Raw genomic sequence first — 18,446 nt, forward strand, 5'->3', positions numbered from 1 at the left:
ACTTAACAATTGTTGATAAGAAAGACAAAAAAGTCTGGATAGTGGATGTGGCAATGCCTGGAGAAAGCAGAATAGACGAGAAAGAACTGGAGAAGATAACAAAATACAAAGACCTACATATAGAAATAGAAAGACTGTGGCAAAGGCAAGCAAGGGTAGTACCAATAGTAATAGGCGCCTTGGGTGCAATCCCAAAACAACTGGAGCACAACTTGAACACCACTGGCATTGACAAATTCGCCATTAGTCAATTGCAAAAGATGGCCTTACTAGGAACTGCTTCCAACCTGTGACAATATCTATAATACCATCAAATATCCACATCTGCCTATTCCAGGTCCTTGGTAAGGACTCGCTAGGTAGACAAAAATGCCAAATCCAGTCTGAACATCTGGCTGACTGTGCGATGATTAATAATAATAATAATAATAATAATAATAATAATAATAATAATAATAATAATAATAATAACAATAATAACAATAATAATAATAGTAATAATGATGATGATGATGATGATGACAATGACAATGATGAGATGTTGGAAGGGACCTTGGAGGTCATCTAGACCAACCCACTGTTCAGGCAGGAAACCCTATACCATTTCAGACAAATGGCTGTCCAGTCTCTTCTTAAAAACTTCCAGTGTTGGAGCATTCACAGCTTCTGGAGGCAGGTTGTTCCACTGATTAATTGTTCTAACTATCAGAAAATATATCCTTAGTTCTAGGTTGCTTCTCTCTTTGGTTAGTTTCCATCTCTTGCTTCTTGTTCTGCCTTCAGGTGCTTTAGAGAATAGTTTGACTCCTTCTTTGTGGCAGCCCCTCAGATATTGGGACACTGCTATCATGTCACCCCTCGTCCTTTTCTTCATTAGACTAGACATACCCAATTCCAGCAGCCGTTCCTTATATGTTTTAGCCACTGATCATCTTTGTTGCTCTTCTCTGCACTGTTTCTAGAATCTCAACATCTTTTTTACATCGTGGTGACCAAAACTGGATGCAATATTCCAAGTGTGGCCTTACCAAGGCATTGTAAAGTGGTAGTAACACTTCACAGGATCGTGATTCTATCCCTCTGTTAATGCAGCCTAGCACTGTGTTGGCTTTTTTGGCAGCAGCAGCACACTGCTGGCTCATATTTAAGCAATTGTCCACTAGGACTCCAAGATTCCTCTCACAGTTGTTACTATTGAGCAAGGTACCACCTATACCAGTGGTGGTGAACCTATGGCACGCGTGCCAGAGGCGGCACTCAGAGCCCACTCTGTAGGCACGTGCACCGCTGCCACTAGCAGCTTGCACAGGTCCCTTAGGGCGCCGCTGCCACTGCCCAGAGCAGCAACCCCACCCAGCACAAAGTAGGCAAAATGGCCGGCTAACAAGCTCGACTAGAGGTGTTAGAGCATCGAGATGGCCACGCCTATCCAGCCACACCCACCCAGTCTGCTGTGATCACCCTGGCCGGGCCCACCCAGTGGGCCACACTCCTGCCCTCCCAGAGGGCACCACAATGCTGATGCGGCCCTGGCAATAAATAAGTGGGTTTTGGGTTGCGGTTTGGGCACTCAGTCTCTAAAAGGCTTGCCATCACTGACCTATACTATACCTGTACATTTGGTTTTCTTGCCTAAATACAAAGCCTTGCTTTTTCACCATTGAATTTCATTTTGTTAGACAGCGCCCAGTGTTCAAGTCTGTCCAGATCCTCCTGTATCTTAAGCCTATCTTGTGGAGTATTGGCTATTCCTGCCAGCTTGGTGTCATCTGCAAATTTGATGAGTTCCCCATCTATCCCCTGGTCCAAATCATTGATGAAGATGTTGGAAGAGCACTGGGTCTAGAACAGAGCCCTGGAGCACCCCACAACACACTTCCCTCCATGTAGATGCAGTTCCATTGAGGACCATATGCTGAGTACGGCTGGTCAGCCAGCTACAAATCCATCTGGTGGTGATGATGTCTAACCCACATTTTTTTATTTTATCAAGTAGTAGGTTGTGGTCTATTTTATCAAATGCCTTACTGAAGTCCAAGTAAATTATATCCACAGCATTCCTCTGGACCACTAATTTTTGTCACCTGGTCAAAGAATGCAATAAGATTTATTTGTATTTTTGACAAACCCATGTTGGCTTTCGGTAATGACTTTGTCTCTAGATGTTCGCTGATTTATTGCTTATCTTTTCCAAGATCACCCCAGGTATTGAGGTCAGGCTGATAGGTCTGTAGTTTCCTGGATCCATTTTTTTTTCTTTTTTGAAGATAGGAACTACATCAGCTCTTTTCTAGTCCTCTGGTAGTTCCCCAGTGCTCCAGGATCTTGGAAAGATATAGTTCAGTGGTTCTGAGATCACATCTGCCAGTTCCTTCAGAACCTTGGGGTGTAATCCATCTGGTCCTGGTGATTTGAACTCATCTAGGGTGGACAGGTGCTCACTTACCATTTTCTTGCCTATCTTAACTTGTGTTTCTAATCTGTTTTTTACGGTAGTGTTTTTGATAGGTTGGACTGTTTTTTCCTTTTGTGTAAATATGGATGCAAAAAATGAGTTGAGTAGTTCTGCTTTCTCCCTGTTGTTTGTCACCTTCTTGCCACTTTCTCCTACTAGTGGACCAATCATTTCATTCACTTTTTTCTTGTTTTTTACATGTTGAAAGATTTTTTTTTGTTATTTTTGATTTTTGCTGCCTTTGTTCATTTTGAGCCTTAGCTTTCCTCACTCCATCTTTGCAAGCTCGAGCTATTTGCTGATATTCTGCCTTAGTTATGTGCCCCTCTTTCCACTTTTTATACTTGTCCTTTTTGTCTTTCAATTTTTCACAGAATTCTTTATGCAGCCATGCTGGTTTCTTTTGAGAGCTGTTATTTTTCTTCGTTGGTATTGTGCTAGACTGGGTTTTTATAACCTCACTTTTCAAAATTTCCCAAGCTTCTTAAGTTGTTTTCCCCTTGAGGATTCTCATCCATTGAATCCTCCCCAAGCTCTAAGTTTGTTGAAATTAGCTCTCTTAAAGTCCAAGACTCTAGGTTGACTGTGTTCTATTGCTTGTGCTTGAATAATGTTGAATTCCAATATTGCATGGTCACTTCCCCCCCCCCACAAGATTCCTGTGGCTTCAACACCTTCTATCATTTCATCTCTGTTAGTGAGAATAAAGTCCAATATGGCTGATCCCCTAATTCCATTTCTGTGTTGTCCTCATGCAGAGTCCACAGTTTATCTCCCAGCTTTTTCTTATGTTATATAGGGCTGCAATCCATGCAGAAGATTGAGGACCTTCAAACCCAAGAAAAATATACCCTCCCCCCCTCCCCATATATAGGTCTACTTGTTCCAAATGTAGCACCAGTCTGAGTCTGAATCTGCAACTACTCTTTACTAAAAGATATAGAGAAAAAATATCTAATTACTGATCTCCAGCAGCTTATCAAGTAGAATTCTGTGCAAAGGATTTCAAGACATATTTTATGGTCACAATCCTGGGAATTAGAGGGATATCCAAGAAGATACCCAACATTTTTCTATTGATTTTAGGTGTGGTAAGCAAGAAACTTTTCAAGGAAGTTTGTTGTAATTGCTATTATTTCTACTGAATAATGTTGAAGTAATGTTGAGGCTCACTAGAATGCAGCTTGAATCATAATACAATTTTAACTGCTATTTTTTATAATTTTACAGCAGAATTACTTACATGTGAATGTTCAGCATAATTCAAAAATATTCAAAATATTCACTGAATATTCATTCAACCAGTTTCTAAGTATGGTTAGTTAAGAATTTGCTTTAAAATCACTTTAAAATCATTTAAACATGTTTATTTCTGCAAAAATGTATTTTAATTCAAGAAAGACAGTTTTAAAGGCATACCCTTTTGAAATCTTGAAGAAATAATGTTTCATTTCATTCTATTATATTTATATATAAAGCCTAGTTTCTGTGATTATTAGTTTCAATGGAAAAGCAATCCTACTCACAATTATTCAGAATTATGCAGAGTATTATGTGCCATTGTAATAATCTGAGAAGAATATATCTCCATTCAAACCCTTTTACAAAACATATTTCTACACATCTTGTGCACACTCTTTTCTTTCCTAAAATAATCTATGGGAAAATAAAGGACAAATAAGTTGAACAAGATTCTGTGATTGATAGATAAATTTAAACTTCACCTATCTAAAAACAACATACTGCAGCACTTCAAAACCAAAAGCATTTCTGCTTTTGTAGCCTAGAATCTATTTCATCAAGCACATTAAGCTTTATGTTGATTTATCATCTTATATTTGTGTCTTTTAGGGAGTGTGGGATTATACGTAATTAAGAGAGAAATGAAGTACAAAAATTACTCAAGTGAGATATATAATGAACAAGTCACAGAACTGTTACTGATGAAAAATGAGGCATCATTAAAAGCAACACTTTATTTTTATATTCTTCATCTTTGTATTGTGCCTTAACTGCAGAAGGCAGACTACATATAGCGCTCTTCCTCCTGTCCGAGGTTTTCATTGTTGTGTGCATTTCTGTTGAGGATTGGCAGTGGGGGTGGGGTGGGGGGTGTTTGGTTTTTATTTCCCCCCCCCCTCTGCTGGGTGGTTGCAGCAGGTTTTGGTCACTTCCCATGACCCTGGGACACTGTGACCGTCATAAATATGAATCAATTGTCAAGCATCAAATGTAAATCACAAGACCCTGGAGATGCTGCAACATTCCAGCTGATCGGTGCTTCTTCTGGGCTCAGAAGCGCCAGGATCAGCGCCGAGCTCCAGCTAGAGCCTCACGCCGATTATGGCACTTCCACTGAGCCCTGACAGTCCCAAAGAAGCGCTGGTTAACAGTTCAGTTCCTGCATTCAATAAAGCATGTTCCTGCCTGAACTCTTTCGCCTTGTCTGCTGCTTGCTGCAAAGAACCCAGTACACAATGTCTAACGTAACCAACAGGGGCACATTTTTATTATTATTTGTGCTAGATTGACTGCCAAGATCAGTAGTTGTTATTTAAATTTATTGTAGGTGCATTAATCATGGCATCCAAGCTGAAACAAATGTGAATAAGATATCACAAATCTTTTTTCGCTCATGTGATTTAAGCTACTTAACATTGAAAAATGTAATAGTAAAAACTTGCCCCATTGAATTTCTTCCTGATCATAGATGGCATAACTTGAGACAATTTTTGTACAGTGTTAATTTTTATTAGTCTTGAAAAGCTGCAGCTCAGTCTCATCAATCTGAAACTCATAGAACTTCTAAAGGATATGCAGTTTAGGCAAACCTGAGCCCCAAAAGAATAGATATTTCAAAGGTGCTTTTTTTCTTCAAAAGGCAACTGAACTATCAGAGATGAACGAGAATGAGATGGATGAGAAGCAAAATATTTTCTTCTTTCTCAAAGAAAAAAACAGTCCAGTTGCCTTTTGGAGAGAAAAAAGCACCTTTCAGACAACCTCTACTCCGCGAGCTGCATTGGCTTCCGGTTGCCCTCCGGGTGAAATTCAAGGTGCTGGTTATCACCTATAAAGCCCTACATGGCCTGGGTCCGGGATATCTGAGGGAACACCTGCTGCCGGCATCAAATGCCCTTCGCCCAGTGCGCTCCCACAGGGAGGGTCTGCTCAGGGTCCCGCCGGTAAGAGACTGCCGGCGGGTGACACCCAGGGATAGGGCCTTCTCGGTGGGAGCGCCTGCCCTCTGGAACCAGCTGCCGGTGGAGCTGAGAACTGCCCCCGACCTTCGATCATTCCGCTGGGGCCTGAAGACCTGGCTCTTCGAGCTCTCGGGCCCAGACTGAGGAGGAATTTTTAATTTGGGGTTCTTTTTAATTGACTACAGGGTTAATTTAATATTTTTTAATTTGGTTCTTAATTTTTGTATTTTGGATTTTTAATTCCCTGTAAACCGCCCTGAGTCCTCAGGGAATAGGGCGGTATATAAATATAACTAAATAAACTATTACCTAATGACTAAGACTCGCCACAGAGAAAAGAATAGAAGTTATCCTCTTAAATCAATTGATAATATCTCATCAATCTATGCTCTATTCAGTCAAGACCATTCCATAGTTTTGAACGTCATTATTATCCCTGTATTTCAATGAAAAAATCCCTTTTATCTGTCATAACTGTGATCAAATACATACAAACATTCTTATGATAGAAAACTGCTTGTCAGGTTACCTCTCATGCAGGACATCTTGAGAAAAATGAGCCAAATTGTTCCTTAACCTCTAAAATTTTAACTTGTAGTATTATTTTCAGCCTGGCAGGTTTGGTCTTGGAAAGATATGCTCTTCTACCTTACACGTTCATTTTTCTCTTAAATATAAAATCTTATACTCGTGCTTTTTAAAGATAGGATATCTGATTTGTTCCTATCACAAAGCTTCAAAGAGAGCAATGAATTTTTTTAAAGGAAGTATTATTTGGTTGAGGAAAAGATTCAGAATCAATAAGTAAGCATCTCATAAAAAGTTCTTTGTTCAGGTTAAACATTTCTTCTGTAAGCGATTCAGAGACACCTAAAATGCATTAAAACAGCTTGACTTTTACAAGGGAGTTAAATAAATGTCCACGTGTTACAAGGGAACTGCTGATTTTCCATTATCCACTTAAAAGTTGGCCAACCTGACTGGCAGGGGACACAGGTTAGGGTACAAAGTTCTTCCTTCACAGGACCCTTGACTGTTTGAGTTGCAGATTTACTCTTTAAGATATTCAGATAACTAGCTTTGTTGGAAAACTATAATTGCACCAGAAAAGGAAGAAGCAACAAATCATGCTTGAATTCTGGTCTCATTGACAAGTTGTAGAAGGGGAGGGTGGGAATAACTTTTGCCTGTGAAATATGCTAGGAAAGGTCAAACTTTGGAGCTGTAAGTGCAAAGAGTTATGCAGAGATGGAGGAGAACTATGATTGTGGTCAGGGGTACGTGGAGGTGCTGAAACAATACTTTAGAGGACCATAGGTATTGTGTAGTGGGTCCGACGCAAGGAAGAGACGCCAGCCGGAGTACGTGTTCAGCTCTTTATTGGAAGGGGGTAGCGTACTGAGGGATGAGGGTTACCTGGCCTCCTTAAATACCTGGCCAGATAAGCGGACAGCCAATGGGGTTGGCCCTAGGTTTCCCGCCGAAACCGTTCAGGCCAATGCCCCCTGGTGGCTGTTGCTATGCAGGTGCCTGCATACATAACAATAGGCTCTGCTTCTTTATACACAGTTTATTCACAAATGGTGTGGAGAATGGCTGTTGGCTTTCATCCAGACCAGTGTTTCTCAACTTTGAGAATTTTTAAGATGTGTGAACTTCAGCTCCCAGTGTTCCCAAATGCACTGGCTGGGGGATCCTGGGAACTAAAGTCCATACATCTTAAAGTTGCCAAAGTTGAGAAACATTAATCTAGACTAGAAATGTGGAAGCAAAGTTAGTGTAGGACAGAGCTTTAAAATCAGGCAAAAAGCTTTTAGTGGGCACAAGGAATTGTGAATTTGAATATCCAATTGTCAATTGCACATAAACTAATCTAGACATCAGTTATTAAAATAACTGTAATATTTGATGAGAATCATGTCACCAAGGGTAGGAAGCTGAATCAAAATGGAGGAAACGATGATGAACTGATCTGCAGCTGATATTACGGGCAGTAGGTGAAAGTGAGCAATGTATAGCATATATTTGGGGGGTTTTTTGAAGTGTGAAAAAATAGTAACTATTTTGACTCAACAATCTTTAACACTTTTTTCAAAGTCATCTGGGGAATTGATTGAATTAAGAGATACTTCCCAAAACGTAATAAAACTAAGTGTTGCCTTAATACATTGATAAGACCTAAATGCTAATTTCAGGTTGGAACTTTGCAACATTTCCAACTTTGCAATTTGTGGGAAATTTACTAAAGAATTTAGAATAAAGAAGCTACATGTAATAGGCTGCAACTCCTCCCACCCCGAAAAAGAAGAGATAGGGGGTTGTATAATATGAGGTAAGAATTTTAGTCCACCATATGAATTTACACTCTATGGCTTGCTTTCCCCAGGCCAATCTTTGCGTGGCTTAGTGTTTTCTTCTCTTGATCAAAAAGATTTTTACAAATTTTCAGTTAGAGAAAGTGAAAGGGAATGAACAAGTATAGTGTTAGGCAATTCATTCCATTTCATTGTCCATTATACTGTAACAGTAAGCATCATAATGTAATAGAATTACCAGTAATTAAATTCATTTCTGTTATAGCAGATAAAGGTGTATTTGTTTTAGGCCATCTACTGAAGAAAGTTCAGGATGTTTTGGAAAGTCCAACACTAACACAAAAATTTTGGATTACACCAGATTTGTTTTAGAGTGTAAAAGCAGCCATTTTTAATGCTGCCTGATTCAAGAAAGGTCCCACTTGTTCTGTTATTACTTCACATAAAATATTCTATGGCTGAAGTTAGAACTGAGAGGAAATAAAAGCAAACAAGTTTTTGATTTATTATCAGATAACTTGATGTCATCCTCTTAAAAGTCACTGAGATTTATTCTGGATTTAATCAGTCAAAGCTTGCTTTCAATACAAAACTTGATCATAAAGATTAGTTCCCCTGAGCATTTGCAGAATATTTTTTTTTAATGCTAAACAAGAGTGGGCCTCATAAGATTAGGAAACAGGCTTCCACAGTTGTAACTTTCCTGAAACTTTGGGTGCTGGCATGTGCTTTTTTTTAAAGTCATCAGCTGTTTTTCTGTATGTTTCAGGGTACAATACCAAAGTACCATGAACTATGTCTCTTCCCTTGGCATGGAATATTTGGTGAATTAGAACAGAGCAGGCCATTCAATTCCATGCCTCCCTAATTCTTCCTTCCTCTTATCCTGGAAGGGAAACAATTTAACCTTAGGGGACTGAAAATTAATCCCAGCCACAGTTGCTGTTTTGGGTAAATACAGTTTGGTGAATTAAACAAACTAATAGTTTTCATGATAAAGTCTCTTGTTGTCGTCCCTCATGCCAAAAGACTCACTCTCCAGATCAGACATTCTTAGGGATTAGCTCAGACTACTTGTCTGCTTACTGGGAGCCAGTAATAACCTTAGATCACAAGTGAAGCTGGCCAACACCTGGAACTGGATGCTTTGGGAAATAAACAGCACCTGCCCCCAAAGCCCATTCGATGCTCTTAAGCCACCAATTGCAAGTGAACCGGCCACCTTTGTGTACATTTGAGTTATATATGTGCGTCATTCCTTCCCATAGAGTTTGATTCAAGTAAGTTAAAATAACATTGGATAACAGAGGTTGATATAATTTGGTTTGTTTGCCTCAGTATAAGGAAGCCCAATGACTGGGTGCTGCTGCTAAGTATTAACTGCAAACCAGGACATGAAAACATCAATAAAAATGGATTTGGAAATCATGGTTTGGTAAGTCCAGAATTAAGTGAAATTTGCTCTAAGAATGACTAAATAATTCCATGAAAATAAAACCATTCCCTTACTTTCACTGTCACTCTGCTGCATCAATTCAGGTAGTTTGGGTCATTTACTCATCCCTTTAAGGAATGGAAGATAAACTTCATCATTTTATTCATGTGTACACATGTACATACATGTGTACATACTTGTTCTACGCTCACTTTCTCCCTCTAGCCAGAAAAAGGAGAACATTCTCCGGACAGGAGGAGGTTAAGAATAATTGCTCCTGCTTTCTCCTGCAAGAAAAGAAGGACTTCATCCAGGGACAAGGAGCAACCATTTCCCAGCATCTCTAGCACAAACTGCCTTTGGGAGAAATGGGGAAAGCATGGGAAAGGGCCTCCATAGTTTTGTTATATTTCAACTTTATGAATCAAGACTACTTAGATAACATAAATCCAAAGGGATAATATTGGGTATTAAGTTGGGTTAAAAACAATAAACCCCAGCTGATGATAGCTATGTCGTTAGAATTCATGTATCGTAATGCTAGAATTCTGTGTGTGTGTGTGTGTGTGTGTGTAGCACGCATGCATGCAAGCATGTGCATGTGTGCCTTCAAGTCAGCTTTTGACTCCTGGTGACTACCTGGACAAATCCCTGCAGTTGTCTTGGTTGCAGGTTTTTCAGAAGCGGCTTGCCATTGCTTCCTTCCTAGGGCTGAGGGAGGGATTGGCTCAAGGTCACTCAGCTGGCTCTGTGCCCAAGGTGAGACTAGAACTCGTAGTCTCCCAATTTCTGGTCTGGGGTTTAACCACTGCACCAAAATGTTACTAAGACTGGGGAGAGGCAAAATAAATTCCTGCTCAGTCATAAATATTATTTGGTGACCTAGGCAAGCTTCTCGGCCTAAGTAGCTTTACATTTGTAGATAAAACCAGAGAAAGATGAATATACAGTTTCTTAAGACCTTGAAGAAAATATCTAAATGAAATGATGGGCATTTCTCAAAGTGTGGCAAAGGGTTTGTCTCGTAAGTTTCAAATATTAATATCAAGCTGCATTCTGAGTTCTTGTTCTTCTACCAGATATTGGTAAGCTGGTCATTGCTTTCCTTCAGACATTTTTTACTCCTCTTTATTTTTTTCATACTTTCTGTGAAGTCTGATTCTGAAAACAACTCGTTATCCTAACTGGAATTATTTTGATCTAGCAAAACATAATTTTAAACAGGATTTTAATAAGCCACAATAGCTGGCTTTACATATTATGCTAACATATAAATTTTGGTTTACAAGCCACAATGGTTACATTCACACACTGTCCAATGAAAACCAACCACATTATGGTTTAGTGTAGGGGTCAGCAACCTGAAACAGTGAAAGAGCCACTCGGTACCGGTTCCCTCACAAAAGAAAAAACTGGGAGCCGCAAAAAATGTGTGCACATGCGTGTACATGCGCGCATGCGCAGAACAGGGTTTGACGGAAGAGTGGAGCCAAGGCGAGATATGCACCTACCCCACATATTTGAATTGATTGGTTGAACTTTTTTAGTCCCACTTTTTGGGGGGGGACTGCACATGGCAGAGGACTGGGAGCCGCAGGAGACGGCTGAAAGAGCTGCATGCGGCTCCAGAGCCGCGGGTTGCAGACCTGTGGTTTAGTGGAACATGTGAATCCTGATTAATATAACAAGCCAATATCTCCATATTCTGCAACTAAGGAAAGCATAACAAGAGTTGGCAAGCAGATAACAGAGCAGAAAAGTTTTCATTTTATTATTGAAAAGAAGGTAATCCATAAGCAAAGATGACCACATTCTCTAAGAATATCATTAAGATAGACTTGTTTGTTTTTCATTTCTTCACCTTTGAAATCTAAAAAATAAAAGATAACCCATCAAAATCACATGAAAAACAGCAGTATAATTAATTTGCATTACCAGTCCAACAATCCTGTATTTATATTAGTTAATTCCATGAACAATTAGTAGTGGTGACAGTAAGAATTTTTTTTAATTAAAAAGACAAAGAGTTTACCATCCAGGCAGAAAAAGATTCCTCTAATGGCTAGCTTTTAGCATTTTTGTTCTTATTTTGCTTTATAAACAATGTCCAGATCTGCTGTTTCAATGAATGTTTTTAGTCTTATGAAAAAACCTGTTCTTTCTCAATTTTTTTCCAATGCTATCCAGTCATACTTATATCTGTTTTCTCACTCATTAACCTATTTCCCTTTTTTGTGTTCTTCTCTCCTGCCAAATCTCCAAAGCATCCCTCTGCCCTCATAAAGCTTGGCCTGTTCCCAGAACAAAGTAGGCTGTTACATGATCATGTCTTCTTATGCTCATAATTTAATCAAGGTCATGTATAGTCACATAGTTAAGCGCAAAATGAGGGCTGAGAATATGGCTACATTAAACTGACCCTTCACACGGTTGAGGATTCTCTGAATGACTGTGCTTGCTTTTAAAGTAAATCATGGGTTCAGGCCCTTGAAAAGCCACAGGGTAGGGGGGAAGAGAATATGGTCCCAGTCCAGGCTGATGACAACTCTCATTTGCGACAATGGTATAGTTCTTGATACTACTAATAGCAGGGTGGTTTGATATCTCCTTATCTCTCTGCTAGTCTGAAAGCGTTTTTTTAACTTGCTAATCATCTGTTCTTTTTTTTTTTACAAAATATTCAGTTTTCAGTCTTAAGTAAAACAAGGAAGTAAATGTCAAAAAAACACTGTGCCCCAAAGAGAAAGAAGCATTTCGCAGATAAGCAGATAAGGCTAGGGTGGAGGAGGAAAATACACCTGAAAGGACAAGGTGATCCTCCTACAAAAAATAATGAGGGTGAGTTGCAGCCAGTATACTACAAAAATAACCTGGATGTAAAAATAAGAATCACTAAAAGAGTTATATGTAACTAAGCAAATATTAATTATAAAAGATAATGTTCTCATCTGAAAACATTTACTGAACAGTATCCATTGAGCATCACACCACTAAAAATGCCACATTTTCAAATGCTTGGAAGGATTAACAAGACAAAGCATTTCTTTGAAAAAATATATGATAGTTACAGCAATCTCAGGGAGAAGGGAGAGCTTATGGGTTGCAATGGGTTCTTTGGTCTTCTGCATTCAGTTCTCTCTGATGACCTGTGCTTTTTTTGTAAAAGAAAAAGGTGCCGGAACTCACACGTCATACAACCTGCCTTGCCTACCCTACAAGGTTCCATCCAAAAAAGGTGCCGGAACTCTGTTCTGAGCGTTCTATGAGAAAAAAAGCCCTGCTGATGCCACATAGACAATTTATGGAATTAATTCACCTAAGTGTAATGTGGGATATATTGCCAGAATAGACTTTTCATCATTAAGAGTTTCAGTGGGAACTACGTCAACAGGGCATTTCCATGACATTGTAGGCCAGGAAGAAATACAATCACTCTTTATACACTTTTCGCATCTTGCATCCTGCATCCCCATTCGTGTATGTCAGGATAAAGCTTCTGGGATGGCTTTTGCTGCAGGAAAAGTAAGCCACAGTTACATACAATAAACACATTAACAGTCAGGGGCCCCTCAAGTTTCAATTCTGAGTTAAGAAGTCTACTATCCTAGTTCTAGTATAAGATTCCTACCTGAAGACATTATGCCAAAATTTCATCAAATAAATAAATGGTACAACCTTGAGCAAACTGTTACAATTCAGTTGCAGCTTTCATTTGTTGAGGAATTGTGTCTGACACATTCATGGATGAAAAATAGCTGCATTATCACTAAACTGTAAAAGGGTGAAGCTTGTTGGTAGTCATTCCTAAAAGGAAGCTTTAGGTTGGGAAGCTCCCTCCCATCATTCTCTGTGACAGCAGAGGTTGCAGGTGCATTCGCATATATTTTTATGATTGATAATCAGTGGCACTGAAAACAGATTGATAAACTCCGATCCTGTTTTAAAAAGGAAACATTTTGAGTCATTCAAGTTTATGTCGTCTCATCAAAAAGTCAAGGAATGATAGAGAATACAGAAGTCTGCTCTGCCCACAAACTTTTACCTTGTCAACTGCCATAAAACTAGAAAAATATGAAGGCAATGACGATAACAATACAATTGGCCTCCACTGACGCATTTGGGATTTTAAGAGCCTTTTTCATTGAAAGGCGTTTTACCCAAAGCAAAAGTAACACATTTTGCATTTCTCCTACCCACTGAAAAACAGCAGGAGCAGGACGATATCCCGTTGCTGCGCTCGTGCTACCTTCGAACACACGAGTTACTGAGCGTAAAGAAGGCTCTTGGAAGGGTCGCGTTTCCAGCCCTCTGGGGTGGGCGTGTCGTGTCGGTGCAATGCACTGTGGCTTCCTTGGGGGGCAAAAGAGGTAGGAGTCGAGCAGAACAGGTTAGTTAAAAGAGGGGAGGAGAAAGCCGCGCAGCCGCCCGACCAGGCCTGCTGGAGTGGGCGGTGCTGCCGCCGAGCGCACGTAGCGGCTGCCTGGCCGCCGGCTTAGTAAGCAAGCAATAGCACTCTGATACAGCGTCTTCTCTTGTCCGGCCGTCTGATGCTAATGTTGCGGGCATCGCACTAGGGCCCCGTTGCTGGAGCGCTCATGCCTCAGCCCGATAGGATGGACCCGACTAGCTGCGGCATGTGTGAAGATGCTGGTCAAGCGGAGGGTGCTCGGACCCTCGAAGTCTCTGGTCGCCGCGCATCAGTCTACAAGATCAGTCGTCGGAGTTCGTCCGAGCTTGGATTAAGGAGCTACGATAACAAAGACGCTGCCTGCCCTGTTGCCGCAACTCCTGACCCCGTGGATTTGGAGGTGATGGGGACGCCCGCTGTAGCTTCAGAGAGTTCTGGGTCTCGAAGTCTCCACGTTGCTTCAGCCACGGGATCCGCGGGCAGCGAGAGTCCTCCGGAGGCCGTCCCGTCACGCCCTCTGCTCTCTCCCACGGAGAGCCGCCAAGATCGCGAACACTGGGAACAAGAAGAGAACGAAGAGGCTGAGACCCGGGCCGTGGCCACGTCTCCGGACGGTCGCTTTCTCAAATTTGACATCGAGATTGGCCGCGGCTCCTTCAAGACTGTTTACAAAGGGCTAGACACGGAGACCACTGTCGAAGTGGCTTGGTGCGAGCTGCAGGTTGGTAAAGTGGGCGTCCCGCGGTCCGCGCGGTAAAGTGGGCGTCCCACGTTGTCTGACGAGCAGGGCTCCTGAGGACCTGGAATAAATGCAAGACAAAGCGCAAAATGAGGCAGGCTGAGCCCCCTGGAAATGTATTTATTTACGACAGAGCAGTTTGGTTTGGGAATATGATAGTTTGGGCATGTCGAGAATATTTCAGGTTGGGACGACAGTGAAGAAAGATGAAGGAAGTGTGAAATGGGAGGAGGGTTATGCCAAATCCTTTTTTCTTGGTTTTTAGTTGCATTTTTCTTGTTTTTTTAGCTCCATTGCTGAAAACGATTCAAATGACAGTCATTTTACTGGATTGTGATTTGGTCAAAGTTTGAAGCATTTTTAAAACACATCATGTGCACCTAACACATACATTTTCCTGTCATTTCTAAGTCTTGTGTTTCTGGTTTTTCAATTTATATTGTTACTAGTTTTTTTATCAGTTTGGAGGCAGCTTCATTCAATATTTCTCCTGTTTTCAAGGAAAAGGGGCATTGGAAATATAGTTGTGCTTAGAAATAGTGAAAAAATGAATCTTTAGGCCAGGCTAGGAAAGCTGCCTCTGACAAGTTATCTTCTAGAGGAGTGTTTGGAGAATTGGGGAAGATGGTCAATGTGGGAAACAAAAAACTTTCTGAAACAAAAATAGGAGAGAGAGCTAGTTACGACTGAGCCAAGAAGAGGCAGTGAAGGAGTGTCTGTGGAACTGCCTTGAAGACAATTAATAGGTGGGCCTCCCTTTGCCTAGATTTGAGTAAAGAAGAAAGACCAACTTCACATCTCAAACCCATTGTTGAACTTTGTTATATATCCTTGAAAAACAAAAGGGAGCATCCTCCTGTACTACTATAGTTATTACTGCATTATTTTTGTGATTATCTCAGCCATTGTTGCTGGATTGTGGATGTCTTAAAATAATCCAAGACTATTTTACATATATCATTATTCCTTTATTTGTTCAGTTGTTCATTTTTATAAAGTTATTTTTCCCAAAAGAACCCTGTAGTGCAATAAAAAAAGAATACAATTGCCAATCCTAAAGGTTTACTAAGATATATAAAATAAAATAACTTTTTTTTGTTTAGAAAAACTTATTGGAACAATTATTATCCTACAAACGCTGATGCAAAAAATATAGAGATATAGTTGGTATATGTGATATTTTAATTAGTCTAATTGTAATTAGTTGACCTTTAAACATAATTACTTCAAAGGATGTTTTAAACAACAACAACAACTCAGAATTCCTACATTCTGGTGATGCTGGATTTGATGGAAGTTGTAATCCAAACAACCTGGAGAACATTATGTAATTTATCTCTAAAAGAAGAAAAAATATGATGAGCTCTCTTTGCAGTGGCATAGTCAGAATTAATAGGACCCACAACATGTGTCTAGTTCAGACATGTCAAACACAAGGCCCAGGGGCCGGATTTGGCCTGCAAAGTGGTTTCATGTAGCCCGCAAAGCCATCCTGGAAACATGAGGGAACAGCCCCTGCTGCCTTGGCCTTGGCCCAGGCTGGCCAGGAGCCAATGTACAATTTCATGGTGGTCATCTATGCTGAAATACATTCAGTCTTAGCTCCACAAGGCTGTCTGGAAACAGTGAGGGACTCTGCTGTGTCAGCACTGCACCCTGGGCGCACGCTGGGGAGGTATCACCCTTGTGAGGAATGAAGAAATGCACCATTGCCTGGAAAGCACATGGCCCTGCCTATTTGGGCAGGCTAGGGGCTGGGCAGATTTGTGCCACCTGCTCAGCCTCTTGACACTTGTGAGGAGAGGACCCCACTGCCTGCCAAAACAGGGCAGACTGGGGGCTGGGCAGCATTACACAGGTAACAATGACTCTGACGCTGCTCATGGCATCCCCTCCCCAGACCCCACCAAGCTGGATATGTGAAGTAGGCGAGGGCCATGTGCTGGCCATTTCCAGGCGATGGTGCATTTTTTCATTCCTCACAAAGGGTGACACTTCCCCAGCTGCATTTCTTGCCTATTTTTCTCCCTCCCTCATCTCAAATATTTTCCCACCACTGGATGGATGGATGGATGGATGGATGGATGGATGGATGGATGGACGGACGGAAGGAAGGAAGGAAGGAAGGAAGGAGAGGGAGAGGAGAGGAGAGGGTCTGAGGGAAGTCCTGCCTTAGTCCTGCCCTGCTGCCCTTTCACCATCCCCTTGCCCCCTCCCCCTGGCCTATCCTGGGGGGTCTCCCATCCTATTGCTAAGGAAGCTTTGGATACAAAGCCAGGTCTCCTCACATGGAGAGGGAGTGGGCCTCCCTCTTGACTTTGCCCTTGGACCCATCATGAGCAACCTGGCTAAGGAGAGCAAGCACAGTTGCAGCAGCCTTGAGGAGGAAGTAAGTGCAGCTGGGTTCACCCTTGGGAAAGTGGGGTTGGGCTAAGTGCTGTGGGTGCTTGAGGGCTGGGCTGGGGATTTGACCTCCACGCCACAGTCCAGCCCCCCCACCCCCCACCCCCGCATGGCCTGAGAGGAACAGTGAGGCTTCTCCAGTGGCCCATGCCTTGGCACTTGCCCCGGTCCCATCTCCTTCTGCCAGAGACCCTCAGATCTGTCCCACTCCTGCCCAGGCCCCCATTGGCACCCTTGACGCCAACGATGTAGAGCTGGCCATGCCCACCCAGTAGGCCACACGCATTCCAGCCACACCACCCAGTAGGCCGTGCCCACACTGGCCACACCCACCCAGCCCCCTGAGGGCAACCGCAATGCTGATGCGGCCCTCAGTGAAATTGAGTTTGACACCCCTAGTCTAGTTGGAGAAATGTGTACTTGGAAGTTTAACTTGAAGACTTCATTCTTCAATCTCAAGTTCAAGATTTATTTTTCAGTAATGAGGGAATGATCTTCTGTCTGGATTCATGCAGTCATATTTTTTAGAACTTAGCCCTGATATCCACCCAGGTTCTAAGACTGATGTCTGACACGAACTGACCTTTCTTTGAGTATGACTTCCAGTAACTCCTGCAGAATCAATTGAAGTAAAAGTATATTGACAAAATTGCCTTCTCCCATGGATTAAAAGATCCAGTTGCCCCTGTTTTTTCATCTCATCAAGATTAGTCTCCAGGGCATAGCATGATAGGGTCAGAGAAAGTGCTAGGCTGGCAGCTACTTTCTTTCCTTTGTTGCCAAAGGGATTAATTCATTGTTCAATGTGACTTGTTGGCAAGTCATGTGCCATAAGGGTATGGAAGCAAACATATTCCCATAAGTATCTGGAAATAAATGTTTATGTGTGCATTTATGATTGAGACATATATGAGAATAGAAGTAGCTTGTTTTGTGTATTCTAAGAATAGTAAAAGGAATCCTTCAGGTTTTAGAAAAATAGTTAGGAGAAAATGTAAAAATGTTTTTCTGAGAGTGGAATGTAGTGGAAAGTCTTAGAAATAGAAAAGGCCAAAGTCCTTTTCCAGGTACTAAACCAGTTCTCTAAAGGACTTTGTCTAATTTTGTTACCTTAGTTTAAAACAACATTTTCCTTGATTAAGTGTTCATGGAAAGCTTCTGTAGTTCAGTACTGTATAAACAGTATAGGTAATATAAACAGATTTTTTAAAAATATAATTTAAAAACATAATTTTGATGTCCTGTTTATGAAGTCCAGTATAGGAGTTCAACTAAACAGTGTTTTCTAAAGTCAGATAATTAAAAATAGATATAGCCACTAATTTGTGTAGTAAACTCTAAAAGCAAATCCCAATTAAGTTTACTACAACTTCCATCATCTACAGCTGGCAGTAGTTATACTAAAGGGCAGCAGCTGTAGTCCATCAAGTCTAGACAGCAACCAGGATAAGAAAGATTGATGTTGCTAATTGGATAACTAAAGAAAAA

General features: G+C 41.1%; 1 protein-coding gene and 1 long non-coding RNA gene across 2 annotated transcripts in view; one reads left to right on the forward strand and one right to left on the reverse strand.

Moving 5' to 3' along the window:
- Positions 1-11,152: 11,152 nt before the first annotated feature.
- Positions 11,153-13,539, reverse strand: LOC308676872. Its single transcript, XR_014028373.1, has 4 exons — positions 13,451-13,539; positions 13,084-13,343; positions 12,477-12,919; positions 11,153-11,278 (listed from the first exon to the last, which is right to left on the reverse strand). It is a non-coding gene; the product is annotated as an uncharacterized lncRNA (long non-coding RNA).
- Positions 13,540-14,003: 464 nt separating this feature from the next.
- Positions 14,004-18,446, forward strand: part of WNK4 (WNK lysine deficient protein kinase 4) — a gene marked incomplete at its 5' end in the record, with an annotated part of 45,227 nt that continues 40,784 nt past the window's right edge. Inside the window, one exon of the mRNA XM_081342916.1 lies at positions 14,004-14,537. Within this exon, the coding sequence (XP_081199042.1) occupies positions 14,004-14,537 (534 nt within the window). The remainder of the gene's footprint in view (positions 14,538-18,446) is intronic.

This window comes from Vipera berus, assembly GCF_964194415.1.
Source record: "Vipera berus genome assembly, chromosome: Z".
In the NCBI taxonomy this organism is placed as follows: domain Eukaryota; kingdom Metazoa; phylum Chordata; class Lepidosauria; order Squamata; family Viperidae; genus Vipera; species Vipera berus.